General features: G+C 35.2%; 1 protein-coding gene across 1 annotated transcript in view; it reads left to right on the top strand.

Moving 5' to 3' along the window:
* Positions 1 to 15,758, top strand: part of LOC308038659 (nesprin-1-like) — a gene marked incomplete at its 5' end in the record, with an annotated part of 67,573 nt that overhangs the window by 23,939 nt on the left and 27,876 nt on the right. The window contains 10 exons of the mRNA XM_080341436.1: positions 528 to 662; positions 1,478 to 1,636; positions 1,883 to 2,091; positions 2,359 to 2,467; positions 3,716 to 3,880; positions 5,872 to 6,039; positions 7,425 to 7,601; positions 8,903 to 9,043; positions 10,202 to 10,362; positions 13,187 to 13,337. Coding sequence (XP_080197562.1) covers positions 528 to 662; positions 1,478 to 1,636; positions 1,883 to 2,091; positions 2,359 to 2,467; positions 3,716 to 3,880; positions 5,872 to 6,039; positions 7,425 to 7,601; positions 8,903 to 9,043; positions 10,202 to 10,362; positions 13,187 to 13,337 — 1,575 coding nt within the window. The remainder of the gene's footprint in view (positions 1 to 527; positions 663 to 1,477; positions 1,637 to 1,882; positions 2,092 to 2,358; positions 2,468 to 3,715; positions 3,881 to 5,871; positions 6,040 to 7,424; positions 7,602 to 8,902; positions 9,044 to 10,201; positions 10,363 to 13,186; positions 13,338 to 15,758) is intronic.

Raw genomic sequence — 15,758 nt, forward strand, 5'->3', positions numbered from 1 at the left:
CTTCGAGTGCATGACATAGAAGTGAAAAACCTACTTAATTTAAAAATTGATGTGGATTTCTTTCACGTGTAGAAGCTATACAGATCAGGTCAAACTAATGTTAAGATTGAAAAATAAAAAGGAAAAAAGATCACCCCTCTTACTGATGCATGTAAGGAACCAGAAGGTTAACAGGGAAAACTATGTAGAAATTAGGGTCGATTTTGCCAGTAGAACCACTGGGAGTGAGGGCACTACAGTTTGGCAGTCTAATGCATCCGCTGCTTTGTTTTTCAGATGTGTCCGTATCGTAACCATTACTTATGCATGTAGCTTTTAAATCTCAGTGTACTGGCTGAGAATAAATTAATTTGCTGGACTTCAAATAGCTAGAAATAGTTCTTTCCTTAGCTCAAACTTCAATTCTTCAATGCAGCAGAATTAACCTTGGAACTTACAGGGTGTATTGGGGAACTGCATATTGGCAGGGTACCATATCAATAACCAGCTTCATCTTCTCATCTGCCCACTTTCCACCTCAACTTTAGGAATTCTTTAACCAGTTGGATCAGAGAGTCCTGAATGCCTTTCTGAAAGCATGTGATGAACTTACTGACATTCTCCCAGAACAAGAGCAACACAACCTGCAGGAAGCTGTGCGAAAACTCCATAGACAGTGGAAGGTTAGTTACACTCAATGATATCTGTGGAAAATGTGAGTCTCAACTTCAGAATGTTTCTGCATTACCTTTATGTTGAAAAAAAAAAAAAAAGAAATAAAATAAGTTGTATTATTTGGCTTCCTGCGCAGTTGCGGAAAAAAAAAGAAAAAAAAAAAGAAGTATTTTACAGCATTAGATACAGTTACAGCTACAAATACCCTCTTGAAAAAGCCCTGTTAAGCAGAGTGCTCAAAAGTCAAGAAATGTGAGAAATTAATTATGAAAGCTCTACATACAGACATAATGATACCTCTCTTAAGAACATTTGTTGTGAATAGGTGCTAACTTATCTTACTTTATGCTGATATTGGATGATTGCAGTTACTTTCTCAACCCTAATAAAACAAATTTGTAAGAGATCAGGCTATCAGTTCAATGTTACAGGTCAAAGCTGGAGTGATGAATGAGTGGTTTCCTCACCAGCATGCAAACAGGAACCTCTGGAAGCAGCTTTACTATTATTGCTTTATTGTTTTATACAGGAAATATTTGGTTGTATCTTGCCAAGAATCAAGATGTCTTTTTAATTTGCCTTATACATGCATATTCTGGTCCAGAAGAACTTGTGACCTTATGATATATCTAAGAGATATTAGTAACAGCATTGCTTGATTTACTTACATGAATATGGAGAAACCCCCATCTTTTCATGCATATATATTCTTTATTTTCTGTACTAGCGACTTTTAGACAATTTATTTGTAGTAACATCACACTGAGATAGTGGGACTAGTGTTTTATCTCTGTGCTTTTTTATTGCCCTGGTGGGTGTGTAGGATCTTCAAACAGAAGCCCCATATCATTTGATCCACTTGAAGATTGAAGTACAGAAAAGCAAGTTCTTGGTTACAGTAGAAGAGTGCAAAGCTGAATTAGCTCGACAGAACAAGGTGTTATCAAGAGAAGACAATGAAAGAATGATCGAGGAACACGTGGTATGAATTATATGCCACCACATGGGCATTTACAGAAATACATTTCGATATCAGTAACAAATAAAAGGTCTGACCAACTTCTAAGCCACCAAACACTCAATGCACAAGTAAATGAGATAGGTCCTTGGGGCCTTTAACAAAAATTTTGATTTGAGCTTAGTATGGTTTATAACAAATATATAGATATGCCTTGTGATTTCTACCAGTTTGTATTTTAATTGAATTTTCTGCTTTGTCTCCCATTAGTTGTTCTTTGGTGACAAAGGACCTTATCATCTGTGTGAGAAAAGGCTACAACGGATTGAAGAACTGTGCCAAAAACTGCCAGTTTCTGATCCAGTGAGGGCTACATTGGAAAGCAGCCACCGAATCCTGAAGGAGCTCAAATCCCAGATAGACAGCACATATATAAAACTAACAGAGCGCTCGGACACCTGGAAGGGCTATAAGAGCAGGTGGCAGCTCAGTTGCTATCTGGGTCTTGTAGAACCCTATGTGGTCACTCCTCTAAATGTTGTCATAGATCAGTACCACATTAAGAATGATGCTGTGTTGATAGGTTCAAACAGAAAACAGTGCTTTATATAGTAATTCCACAAATTATAGTGGGGTTTTGAGTGGATTTTATAACTTGGGCTTAAATGTAAGAGTTTACCATTTTGTACTGACAATTTTTGTCTAACTTTTTTCCTGGCTTTGCATTATGTGATGTTTTATTTCAGATTTTCTGAATTGGCAAATTGGATTTCGTCAACAGAAAGAGAGCTAAAGAAGATAAAGGGAAATGTCAGTGATACTGCCAAATACCAGCAATTTAAAGCATCTGTGGGGGTGAGCCCTTGGTTTATATTCTAACAAAGCTGTGGTCATTGCTGCTGGGACTCTGGATAAAACTGTATTCTGAAGCAGTGCAACTGTTTTACACTGAAGACTATAGTAGCTCTGCTGATTCCTGGTATTATTAAAAAGGCATTTCCAGGAGGAAGTTCCACATGTAGCAGAGTGTGGCAGAAGTTCCTACTTTTAATATTTTAGAGAATGGCAGGTCCCTTTGCCTGTATGTTCAGAACATCCAAAATATAGAAGCACATAGAATAAATGCTTACCCCTCATCCTGCTGTGTGCAGAGTTAAAAGTGCTGTGCAAAGAAAAAACAAAATTTCTGGACTGGTTCTTTTTGAAGAATCAAGTTACTGTCTTACATTTAGGGAAAGCTTCTGTAATAAAAATTATCTTCTACAATAGTATAACAAGGAAGGCTAAGATAATTCTACCATTCATTTTTTGCATTGGTGACTGGTAACAGTAGTGTGAGAATAGTTGAAGATTGAGTCATTTGGTTAAATTAGTTTTAGGGAATAAGTTATTGTGTCACTTGAGACCTAGCTTGACCCTTATTTTTTTTTTTTAATTTCACATAGTAGGAACAAAAATAGGAATGTCAAATACTGTAAGAGTTTGTGTGAAAGTCATGAGTAGGCTAACTGTGCAGGGAAACATAATTAGGATGACCTTGATAAAGCAGACAGACCTTCGTTTAATGGGTGTTTCCGCTCCAAAGGTCTGATTTACTCATGAAGTTTTACTGCTGGTAACTTCTCATTAGCAATGACACAAAAATATAAATGAACTACTGGGTGAAAAGAGGGGGAAAGATAGCTATTTAAAAAGGAATAAAAAATACACAAAACCTTATATCACTTGAAATTTATGTTTGAGAAAGTCATCATTTAAGATTTAAAAGGTAACTGAGAAATTTGATCAATATATGGAAAATAGATATGTGTTATCTACTATATATCTATCTGCTAGTTTGTGAGGAAAGAGTAGTCTACTTATTAAAGAACAATCTAATGGATAGTAGTGGAGTAAAGTCTGTGAAGGAAATGCTACGATCCCTCCATTGACTGGAACAGAATCAGATAGGATATGCAAATAGAAAAATACTACATTTCTAGTGTTTCAATTTAAGAACAAAGATGCTAGGTTTACTCTACTAGTCTTTGAACTGATACCATTAATTTAACTCATTAATATATTTCGTTTATTTGAAGAAAATACATTTTGATTCTTCCATAGGAAATTAGGAAGCGTATTAACAAGCAAGGAGAAAATCACAGCTGGTTGAAATCTAGACTTGCTGTTTTGACTGAATTATGTCCTGATGTGGAGGCCAAAAGGACAGAGGATGAGCTTTGTAAACTTTCCAGTGACTTCAGGGGACTCCTAGATTTGCTGGCTGAGGTACAGTATGAGAGACACAAGAACTCTCCATTTACAGTGTCACGTGAAATGACATCAGTCATTACTTTACAAATATAAGTTCCCTGCTGTTTTTTGTTTTTTTTTTTTTTTTTTATTAAACTGCAAGCATTCAGCATTGAAAAACTCATTTTTGCTCCCTGGGTAGCAAAGCCTTGAGAAAAGTAGGCAAAAAATACTGATACTGTTATAATGGATCTTTTCCCTTTTCAGGATTGGAGAGCATTGTAGTCAATGTTTCTGGAATCAAAACGTCAGTATTTTTGGAGGCAAAAGATCAGTTTCTAAATATCAGATCTTAGTGAACATTGGCAAAACTGCGATGTACATCAGTTCATGCATATAGAATTTGACCTTAATCTTCATTTATGTATCTTTTATGCTGAAATAATAAAGGAACTACGGTGAGGTAGTTCCAAATTATTAAGGATAGCTATCATGCACTGAATTTGCAGGAAAAGGCTGCAGTTCTCTGAGACCTGAATGATAATGAAATACTGTAACTGCTGAAATAATGTGAAGTTTTTAAACTGTAAGAAGCAAAAACTCTTAGAATCCACTGAACCCTTGAGTTTTATGGGATCTCAATGAGCTTACTGCTCTAAGTTTTCACAGTGTAAAGAAAGATCAGAAGAAACTTAGAACATATTACACTTAGAAGACAGAACAGATCTATTTGGAAAAAAAAAAAGAAAAAAAAGAAATTCAAGGCAGAGAAAGAGTTCAGACTTCGAAGTCCATTGTTAATGTCGTTTCCTATGGAGGCTTTGTAGGTGTTCCAAATGTAAAAAGGTTTCATGTATTTACTGAAACTTCTTTAAACTTCCACAATGTGAAAACTGTGTTTGGAAATCTGGGGGAAACAATGTTCTGTTCCAAGTGACTGCAAAAAAATTAAGATAACTTTTTTTTTTTTAATTAAAGTATTTTTGCTTTTTGTTTCCTCTAAAAGTCAGAACTAAGGGAAGCACAAGTTCATGAAGGTGGTTTTTTTTAAAAAAAAAAAACAAAAAACACCAAACCAACCAACCAACCAAAAAACCACAAACAAAGAAATAATTAGTCTAAATTTGGTTTGAATATAAAAGTATAATCTAAATGGCACTTTATACTACGATTAAGAAACTGCTGGTGCTTAAAAGTTTGAATACTCTCTGTAGCTGAATTTACAGCTTATTGATAAGATGGATGAGACTGTTTAGACAAAGATTGATACTGGATATTTCCAGAATTCAGCAATGTTTTTTGGAGAGTAAAGACTAAACATTTATATAACAGGAAAGAGAATGGCTTGAATGTGAATGACTCTGCAAAGTGAACATGGATTGGAAAGAATGGAAAGGGGGAAGAAAAGAAAGGAGTTTCTTAGTTCTAGAATCCTTCATGATTAAAACCTTAAAACACACACGCTGTCTGAGAAACTGAACCTGTACTTGAAATGAGCTACCAGCAGTTAGCTGAATCATACAAAGAGGGAAGAACTTTCTGATTTGTTGAATAAATATATTTTTTTCTAAAATTCTGCAAACTGAGACTGGCTATTGCACAACCTGCATATTGTTATCCAGAAAACCAAGGCAACAGGGCATTTTAATATATTTGTGGTTTATGAGAGCATTGTTCTAAAAGGGCGAAAAGTTTCAGAATCTGGGTCAGCTTGCAAGGGTATGGACAGCATGTGTTTTCTAAGCAGTCACAAGTAAGTGGCTGTCACAGACAGCTGTTTACCATATTGCAATGTAATAGGAAGAATGGCTAAACAAGACAAAGGTCTCCTTGGTCACGATTTAAGTCTACAGTCGCTCTTTCAATGTAAAGTTAGGGATGTCTGATAAGAATGCTGGAGGCAAAAGTAGTTTTAGTTTAGCCAATTTACTATGTTTAAAAAAAAAAAAAAAATTCCAAATATGTGTGCCCTTAAAATGTAAATGTACCTTTCAACATTAAATGCTTAAAGTTATCTGTAATTGTAGATTGAAAAAACATTAGGCACTGTTGGAGACTGTGTCCAGTACAAAGAAGTTGTTAAAAGTGCAATTGAAGAGTTAATCAATAACTCTAAAGAAGCCCAAGCAGAGGCTGAAAAGATCCTGGATACAGAGAGTTTATTACAAGCACAGCAACTACTACTTCATCATCAGGTAAGGCAATTACTCGTGTTCATATTCCTTTTATTTCTTAAGTAGAATGTATGAAATTACTAAATATTGTTATGTCCATTAGCATAACTCTTTACATTTAAACTTGAAAGACTTATAAAGGAAACGGTCTCATATGGCCTAGTATTGATTTCTTATAATGAAAAAAGTACACAGTCATCTTTTTAAATGTAAATGCCCAAAGATGGGCTTGGTTTTCAACATTTTGTTGTATATTATTCTATTTCACATGGGTTTTTTGGGCATAGAACACCTGAAAAACAGGCTTAACTTACTTGAAATTTTGAGTAAATGTACTCTGCAGAATGTTGTCTCTCTCTTTTTACCTTTTTAAAGCTTGCAGGTCAGATCTGATCATGGTAAATTTGTCCCAATCCTGGTTTTGGAAATTTATCAACTTGAGCAGCTTCGTTGTGGCCTCAGCTTTAAATGCTGGAGGAGGAGATGAACCTCTAGCCTCATCTCCTCCTCTAGATAGCTACTGCAGTGGCACATTGGCTTCCAGTTTGTAGGAGTAGAACAGGAGGCTTTTTATGCACTAATAATAGATCAAAACACCTGTGGGCTACAGTAATAATCAAATGGATTGCATGGAGCAGGAATCATGGGTTTTAGGGCCAAATATGGGAAATGAACTTTGAGGACTGCACCGATCTAGAAAAAAAGGAATAATTTATTGTCAATATTTGGCCATGATATTTCATATTAACATCTATTTCTGTAAGGTCAGACATCTTGAGGCATGATGAGGCACTACTATGTCTTTTCTCTGTCTTATCTAAACTCTTCGGTGTTTGTAAAAGCTATTGTAGCTATTGAGTTAAGGTTCATATTCTTTCAAGGCTGGTAATGAGTCAAGCGTATTAGGAAAAGAGAGAGCGTGTAGTCTTAGGACTTTCTGATGGTGCTACAAAGCAAAACACATCAAAGAAAGAGTTAAGCAACTTGGCCATGCCCCTTCTGCTCCTGGATGAAGGCTGATATATTGCTTTGATCAACCTGAGGCTCCAGCCTGTGGAGAGCAGACCTGGATGCTTCCAAGCAGTCATGAGGAATGTGTGCACCTGTGGCTGCTGCTGCAGTTACTCAACTATTGTGGCCTCTGGTTTCTAAAATATTGCTTTGGATAAATAGCCACATTGTCACTCTTTCTCTCCAATTTGTATGGGAGAGTGTCTTAACACATTTTGGAACCCAAGGCGTATACTTGATGAGTATATGAGATTCTCAAGGATACTTGCCACAGTTTATCCCTGTGACTGTTACTCTCATTGCATACCCCTAAAAAAGCAGAAAGTGGTTTCATTGTGCCATTTTCCCAAAGAAGCTAAAAAGTCTAATAGTTTCTGTTGGATGAATCCTTTTAGCAAAGGACAAGGAGACTCCGTGCAAAGAGGCAAGATGTGCAACAGCAGATTTCCCAAGCTAAACAGTTGCAGATTGAAGGTGGACTGCCCAGCACAATGCAAGAAGATTTACAGAAGTTGGAAGGAACATTGGAGAACATGCAGCAGACTATGGAGAAGCGTGAAGAGCAACTGCAGGTCAGTCCTTTGCAAGTAGAAATAAAAATCTATGCTTTCTTCTTCCTTTTTTTTTAAAAAAAAAAAAAAAAAATTAGTAAAATATCTTTTTTTTTTTTAATGTTAAAATCTGAACTAACTTTCTCACTGCTGAATCTTGGTCCTCGGGATTTCATGATCAGTACCTCCATGAAAACTTCTTGAAGTTGCTGGATACGTCTTAATTAATAAAGCAACAGCATTTTGTTTAGAAGTCCCCACTATTCAGTCGTAATAGATATTTTAAATAATTTACCTGTGAATTAATTTTTAGATGGGCTGTCTCTCCTGGTTACTAAAGGTGACATTGCCTTTTAATTGACAATCTTTAGGCTGAATATTGGATTAATAACACCTGATGCTGTGCAAATATAATCTTCACAACTACTGTGTGGAATACATGCTGTCATCCTAAATTTAAAGAAGGAAGAAGAAAGGCACAGAGAAATCAAATGTATGATTCCAGATTGTGTAACTAATCACTGACTGAACGGGGATTAGAATTTATAGCTTCTTGCACCCATATCTGAGTTATCCTTTATATTTCTTTAAGCAGAATGGTGATCCAGCTGTCCACTATTTCACACAAATTTTTAAAGTCATCAAAACTATTTCCCATGATAAAACATATGATGAAAAACATGATCGATAGAGCTCAAATAACTTCTTAATGTAAGAATTTATTATTGAAACCAATGGTTTTCTAAGGAATCCCATATAAAAAAATCTTACCTCAGGCCTTGCATTACTTCAGAATCAAGAGAATATTTTTCTATACTGTCATAGTTCTTGTGACTGATAATTAAATGCTGTATATTAATCAAAATTTTACATTATCAGAAATGGAAAAATAGATTCCTTCATATGAGTTTCCTATGAGTAGGGATTTTCTTCTACCATTTTGCTGTAATTTATTTACTTAGAGGACTTGGAAATCCTTTTAGGTATTGTTGACTACCTGTCACCATAAGCATAAGCATCTGCATGTATTACTTCAGACTTCTTATAGTACATTCAAAATAAGATTTAAATATTGCTAACAGCTTAGAGAACACTGCTTTTTGCACAGTGCAGCATGAATGAGTGAAAATGCAAGGGAAATCTTTTATTGGGTTCAGACCAGTTTTCATCTGTAAAGTAGATGGCATGTCAGGAGAAATTGTTTTATTTTGTGTCAGGTCTTTCTCTTTGTTTCCTTCTTCAGTAACTTACAATGAAATTCTTTTTTTTCACCTCTGCGGTCTTTTTGTCTTTGTGTTTCTGTCTGTTTGTTGTTTTTGTAGGTCACAATAAATAAATGGGAGCAGTTTGAAAGAGACAAAGAAACAGTAGTAAAATATCTCAATCAAGCAAGCTCTGCGCTTGAACGTATCTTAAACTTCAGCAGTTTAGAGAGCCTCTCATCAGAACTGGATCAGACAAAGGTATTCAATCTGTGAAATACAGGAACTGAGATGATGTCTTTCTGCCTTCCTTGTTAACATGTACTGAGCGAATTGCCTTCAATCTTTGGATCGTTTCCTGTTAATGCCAATGCACATGCAGATTAGAGACTGCATAAACTGTTTGGAGGTAAAAAGTTATTTTACGAAAAGATCATGAAGAATTACTCAAAATCTGCATCTGAAGCGCACATATGGAAGGTAAAATGATTTTGAAGACTTCCCATGTTGTGCTCAGTAATTACCTATACTATTATGGTAAGCTAAACAGTGTCAAGCACTGGCAAATCAACATCGCTAGTGTGCTCTTTGACAAGGTTAAGTGGACTATGCTGACTAGCACTCTTTTAGTCCTGAGGACAAAAAAGGAGAGACTTCTACAATATGGACATAAACCATAACGTGCCACTTGCCCTTGGTAACACAGAATTGTTCCAGCCCATTTTATTTGCTAATACAGAAGCAATAGTAGTGATTTGCTTTCCTAAGTGCCATGGTTTTCATGCTGTTTTTACCCTTTGGTGAATCTGATACTAAACTGTATATATCTTGGTTATGCTCAGCATCCATTGTTCCGGTGCATGGATTTACTGTTTGTGACAGAAAATAGTTACTAAATAAAGTGAGATTACAAGCTGCAAGATACTGCAACATCCTCTCTGTAAAAGTTAGCATCTAAAGTTTAAATAAAGATGCATATTACAGAATCACAGAATGGTTGGGGTTGGAAGAGACCTCTGGAGATCATCTAGTCCAACCCAACTGCTAAAGCAGGTTCACTCAGAGCAGATTGCACAAGAATGTGTCCAGGCGGGTTTAGAATATCTCCAGAGAAGGAGACTCCACAACATCATCTTCCACAATTCACACATTTCTTGAAGAGCGATAGAATAAATTTTGATTGATTGAATTAAAAACTTTGGGACTTTTTCCCTTGCTAAATTTTATTCAAGCTAGTTTGCTCTAGTGAACATTTCCTAAATACAACATGAAAATAACTTTGTTATTCTATTTACACATTCAAAATATACATATTGGAGACAGATACTTTTTCTAACCACAAACATTGAGGAAAAATACTTTTTGTTTAAATATACGGAACTGTTTATAGTTGTATTAATGTGTCTTGCATCCCTACAGGAACTTTCTAAACAGACTGAAGCAATGGCAGTGCAGGCTGAGAATCTGGTGAAGAGTTCTTCTGAGATACAGCTTGGTTCAAAGAACAAGCAGTCCCTTCAGCAGCAGGCAAAATCAATCCAAGAACAAGTGAAAAAAGTGGAAGTTACTCTTGAAGAAGAGTATGTTCTTAACAAGTCCTAATATTTATTATCCACTGTAAGATTGTATCAGATTTCTAGAATACCTTGTCAGCATTTTGTGTTGCACATCAGCTCCATCATTTACAGCTTGCTGTGGAATAGTAACCAGGTTACACTATCAAATATGTCAAAATAGTGTGTGCAAATAAACAAAATCTTTGCCTAATAATACGTAGTTTATAAATCCACCATTAGTTACATTTAACCTGTCACTTATCTTTAAACCTCAGTCTTGTGAAGAAGGGATAATTAAGATCATTCTTGAAGTAGTAGACTCTTTTAGAAAGAAAAAAGTCTCAGTGCAAGTCTGAGAACAGCACATTTACCATATTTGCCTCAGTTTTCAGTATTCAAATTTCTCCATAGGAATGCCAAGTGCCTTCATCTTAGCTGAATGCCCAGGTTTTATTTCATGGGCAATATCAAAAGCTGCTTCTGCTGCTGCAAATAAAAAAGGCATAATTTGTCAAATTTTATTTAAAAACTGGAAGTTCAAACTCCAAGAAAATATTGTTAAATCCTGTACATATATGTATCTTTTTGTATTTGTAAAAGTGTGATCCCTTTTCTCAAGTGAGTAACTCAGTTAACACGTTACTCAACTTCAACTTCAGCTGTTGCTATTCTCATTTGATCTGTATACACATACATTTATATGTGTGCATGAAATTAGTATTTTTGCACATATAAGATCTGATGACCAAGTCATGGATATATGTGCCAATTCTATGTTGTCTTACTGAAATTATTATGTGTAGCTCTACAAGTTTAAGCACGTACCACCACCTCCATCTCAATATGAGCAAAAGGCAATGCCCACATTTTTAGGTTTTTTTTTCCCCTACTGACTATCGTCGTGTTAATCTGGCTTTAATTTTGTGCCATATTCTTCCCAATACAAAGGAACAGCTGTAAAACAGAATAACTAGCCTCTGCAGCAGATGTAACTTTTAGATTATTGGTGATCTATTTTTTTATATACCACTTTCTCCAATATGAAGTATTACAGAGGTTTGCAGTCAATTCTGCCATATCTTACTGAATACTTTACATTATACATAATATTCTGCAATATTAGAGAGAAAACTAGTGTGATTTTTCAATTCAAGAAACTCATCCTTCCAACTATGAATATTCACTTTTTTAATAATGTCATCTATTTTTAAATAAAAGCCATAATTGATATCCCCTTTCAATGTAGATATGAGATAGGTTTTATTTGAATATATGGATTTTACCGAATGTCTGTGATAACGCAACAGATAATAAAAACAAGAAAAAAAACCTGCTGCAAAATATGCAACTATATGCAATTCTCTATAGTGAATCTACAGAACATACAATCGGTGTGTAAGGGTTATGTTGTGACTCCCATTATCAATAAAAATCTTGGCCAAGTACTTTACAGTGGAGATATCCCAAACACATACTATGCCAATGAACGGGAAAGGGAACGAAAAGTTTGAGCAGCTCTCCATAGTCAGCTGCAGAGCAAACTTAGCACCTCTGTTTTCCAAGGAGATCATGCAGAGCTCTCTAGAGTCTTTGAGACTATGTTCTTTACAGCCTGCAGCTTTCTAACAACTTACAAGGAAGGCAGATACAAAGGCAAATGATTTTCAGCTCTTGTGCCACTGATTTGGTCCCTCGGTTCTGATTTCCAGCAGCATTTTTTTGAGCTGGACTTGAGTGAAATACTTTTGCACTTTATTTTCCTACAAAGAACTTGAATTTGAATGCAGTCTTATCAATCAATGGCTGTTGATGTGGCTGGTTTTCGTTTGGTTTTGGATTTGTTTTGTTTAGATTTTTTTTATTTTGAAAATAAATAAGACAAAATAGAAAGGCCAATTTTTACATTTTCACACTCTGTGTTTTCTTAAATCTTCTTCTAGCTTTAATGAGGTGAAAAAGAATAAATTAATTTTTTTTTAACATGAAATGGTTTTTAAGGATATATTTAAAAGGCAAAGGTATTTTGGAATTTTGTAATATTCAGACATTTCTGATGGAGTTTTAATATTTTCAGTGAAACAGAAAAAGCACGTTTTGCAAGATGTGTGTAGGGCCTACATTAGCAGTGGTTTCTTTACAATTATTTGAAAGGTGGCTTCTTTCTTGTGACAAAAACAAGGGTGCTTTGTTTGCTATCCAAGATACACAAGTATCAGTCATAATCTGTCTCTGTTTAATATATTTATAATGTATATTTCAAAGAATATAAATCTATTAACAACTTTGAGATAGTTGAGTCATTTCTGTTGTTGATTCTTTGGCTCGATATGAAAGCATTGCCTGAGAAAACACAAACTTCCCATAAGATGGGCAGATTGCTGTTATAAAAAAAACAAGTTTAATAAAGCAGCCAAGCATTGGTGAATATATGTACATCCACAATACACTGGTATAAATCCTTCTGTCTTACTGACTATATGACTAACATCTATGCACTCAGTTATCTCAATTTTTAGATATCTGACATAATCATAATTCCATATTATTTCATCAAAATCACACTCATGTTACTTTTCCTTTTTCTTCCTGCTATGATGAGATTCTTGGTGTACAGCTGATGAATGAACCTGTACTCTGTTTCCCCTGTCAGCGTCCTTACTATGGCAAATATACTTGTTTGACTTCTTGGGTGCATAGTCTAAGCACACAACTTGGTCCTCTAAAACCAGGAGTTTCTAAAGTGACCCTTGTGTAGATTGAATGAGTCACATTTTTATTCTAGCCCAAATATGGGCAGCTTCATTATATTAAACTGTTTATTCTTTCTAATTAATTTGGTTAATTTTAGTATTAAAAGCATGGAAATGGTGAAAAACAAGTGGGATCATTTTGGCAATAATTTCGAAGCTCTGTCCATCTGGATAGCTGAACAAGAGAAAGAACTGGAAACTCTGGAAACATCATCATCTCCTTTGGACATGCAGATCAGCCATATCAAGGTGATTAGTTCTTGTTATGTTTAGCATTAAAAGCCCATTTAGCTGTCATTTTGCTAGAGGCCAAATGGGAGAACAGATATTTTACCCATTTCAGAACTACCCTAATGTAACAATGGCACACTTTGTATACAAATATACTAAGCATTAAGATTTTACATAAACTAAAGGAAAATTCTTAAGACTGCCTTCTCTGTTAGTGTTTAGTTTACATATATGGAGACTTTGTGTGTATGGTTAAAAATATTATTTAATTTATACTCCTTTTGAGTCATCTCAACTGGTATACAAAATAGCTGCACAAATACAAGGTGCATAAAGCTTTTTTATTTTGAAACATATATCAGCTAGTGGATATAGAACTTGATTTTAATCCTGCAAGCTAACGTTATAACTTGCTCTATGTATCTTTTATGCTGAAATAATAAATAAACTGTTGCTTTTGGTAGCTTGCAAACCTACATACCATTTATTGTGGTTATATTTACATCGTCTTAAATTGTGTGTACATTCCTGTAGACACATAATGGTTTAGTTTCTTGTGGCTAACTGAGGTGCATGTTGTCTCCAAGCATTGCGTTTCAAGGGCTGACTTCATATCCTTCCGCAAATTAAAATGTATCTTCTCTGAAACTTCATGATTCTAAGGGAGCGGAGTTTTTCAATATGCAGTGCACGCTGCCATTTTCTTCTATGACTTAGCTGCTCCTCAGAAATGCACAGGTGTACAGCTGCTTGCAGTGATGGACCAGATTGACACTAAGTATTTCCAAAGGATCCTATTAAGGCATTTGTTTCATGTGACAGAAACAGATTATCGACAAATTTTCCTGGTTTTAATTTTATCACAACTTCACATACACCAAATAAATAAAATATTTTTATTTCATCACCAAAGATGCTTGAATTCTTGCTTCATCACCACAGCAATTTAGAAAAACTTCCTTGTGAAATAATGTAGATGCATTTATTCCACTGGCATACACTGTCATGTACTCTTACTTTTCAGTAGTTAATAGATATGTTTCAAATGCTTAAGGCAGAAAATAAATGCATCAAATTATGTTAATATTGCATTATGTTGTGACGACAGCTCTTGTCCATCTCAATGGAGCCTAGTTGAGCCCTACTAGTCCATTCAAGGCAATTTCCCAGAAAGGTTGTTCCTTGCAGAATATGGTCAACAGGTAATTTTTATAAATGTCTGAGTGAACAGACATAAGGCAGAGGATTTTCTCCAGGTAAAGCCTAGAGTACGTTGTTATAACTGAGGTGAACAAATGAGCTTTATGAACTGTGATATGTGAAATGAGTGCACTATCCTCTGATACATGGACATAGCTGGAGGTCTTTTCAGCAGCCTTGCTCTGTGCCTGATTTTGAAGAATTTATTATGTTTTGTTCTAAGTTTCATAATACCTAGTACAACGTATTAGTGAGGAATATTGCAACATGAGGCAAATGAATAAAAAATGGTGTGCTCTCTGATATCTTTGGCTGACCAGATAGAAGCCCTGGGGTCAGCTGAGTGCATTTGTCATACATAGTGGTCATATTCAACTTTTGGTGACAGTGATTGCAATGCCCCCCCGATAACTTCAGTAGAGCCAGATTTTCACCTACGCATTTCTCCGAAATTCCTGGTGAACAAAATGACATTTATCACAAGTAGTTACCACTGGTGGCAGATGCAGTAAGAATTTGAAGGCCTCAATTATCCACCTTCTTTTATGTAACTGAGTGAATTTAACAGGATAATGTGGGAGTAAAAAAGCGCTGCCTCATTTGTATCTACTGCATTGTTAGATAATTTCAGCACCAGGGCCAAAAATCTGGTACTTTTCCTCAGCACCATATTTTCATGCAAAAGAGATATTTTCTAATCCAAATTAGTTCAAAATGATTTTCATAAAGAGATGCTATAAATGCTTACAGCAGCACATTTTTTTTCTGTACTGTCACCCTGCTAATTCTAGACTCTGACTGTTGCAATAAGCCACTTCTGAACTTCGTAATGGCAAGTAAGATACCATATTTATATCACAATTATAGCAGAAGGTGGGCATGTTCTATGCTTTTAAGAGTGTGTTTTCAGGAAAGTTTTTGGTTGATGTCATATACATACATATTTTAGCATTTTTATATCTGAGAACACTGTTGCCTATTTCACTTTCAAAGAGCACTCTTACACTTTCAGTTCCCTCCCAATGAGTGTTTTTCACTGCTTTTGAAAAGAGCTCCATGAGCAAGCTACATCAGCAAAAATGAAAAGAATTCTGTTGTGATAAAAATCCTATTTCCAAATTGACTGATGTTTGCTGAAAAAATAGCCACTAAATGTGAAACACCATAAGTTTCTGTATTGGATGTTGTAGCTTTCAGTTTGCCTCTGATTTGAAATAATAACAAGGACAAAGTAATAGA

The sequence above is a fragment of the Nesoenas mayeri genome (genome assembly GCF_963082525.1).
Source record: "Nesoenas mayeri genome assembly, chromosome: 3".
Classification (NCBI taxonomy): domain Eukaryota; kingdom Metazoa; phylum Chordata; class Aves; order Columbiformes; family Columbidae; genus Nesoenas; species Nesoenas mayeri.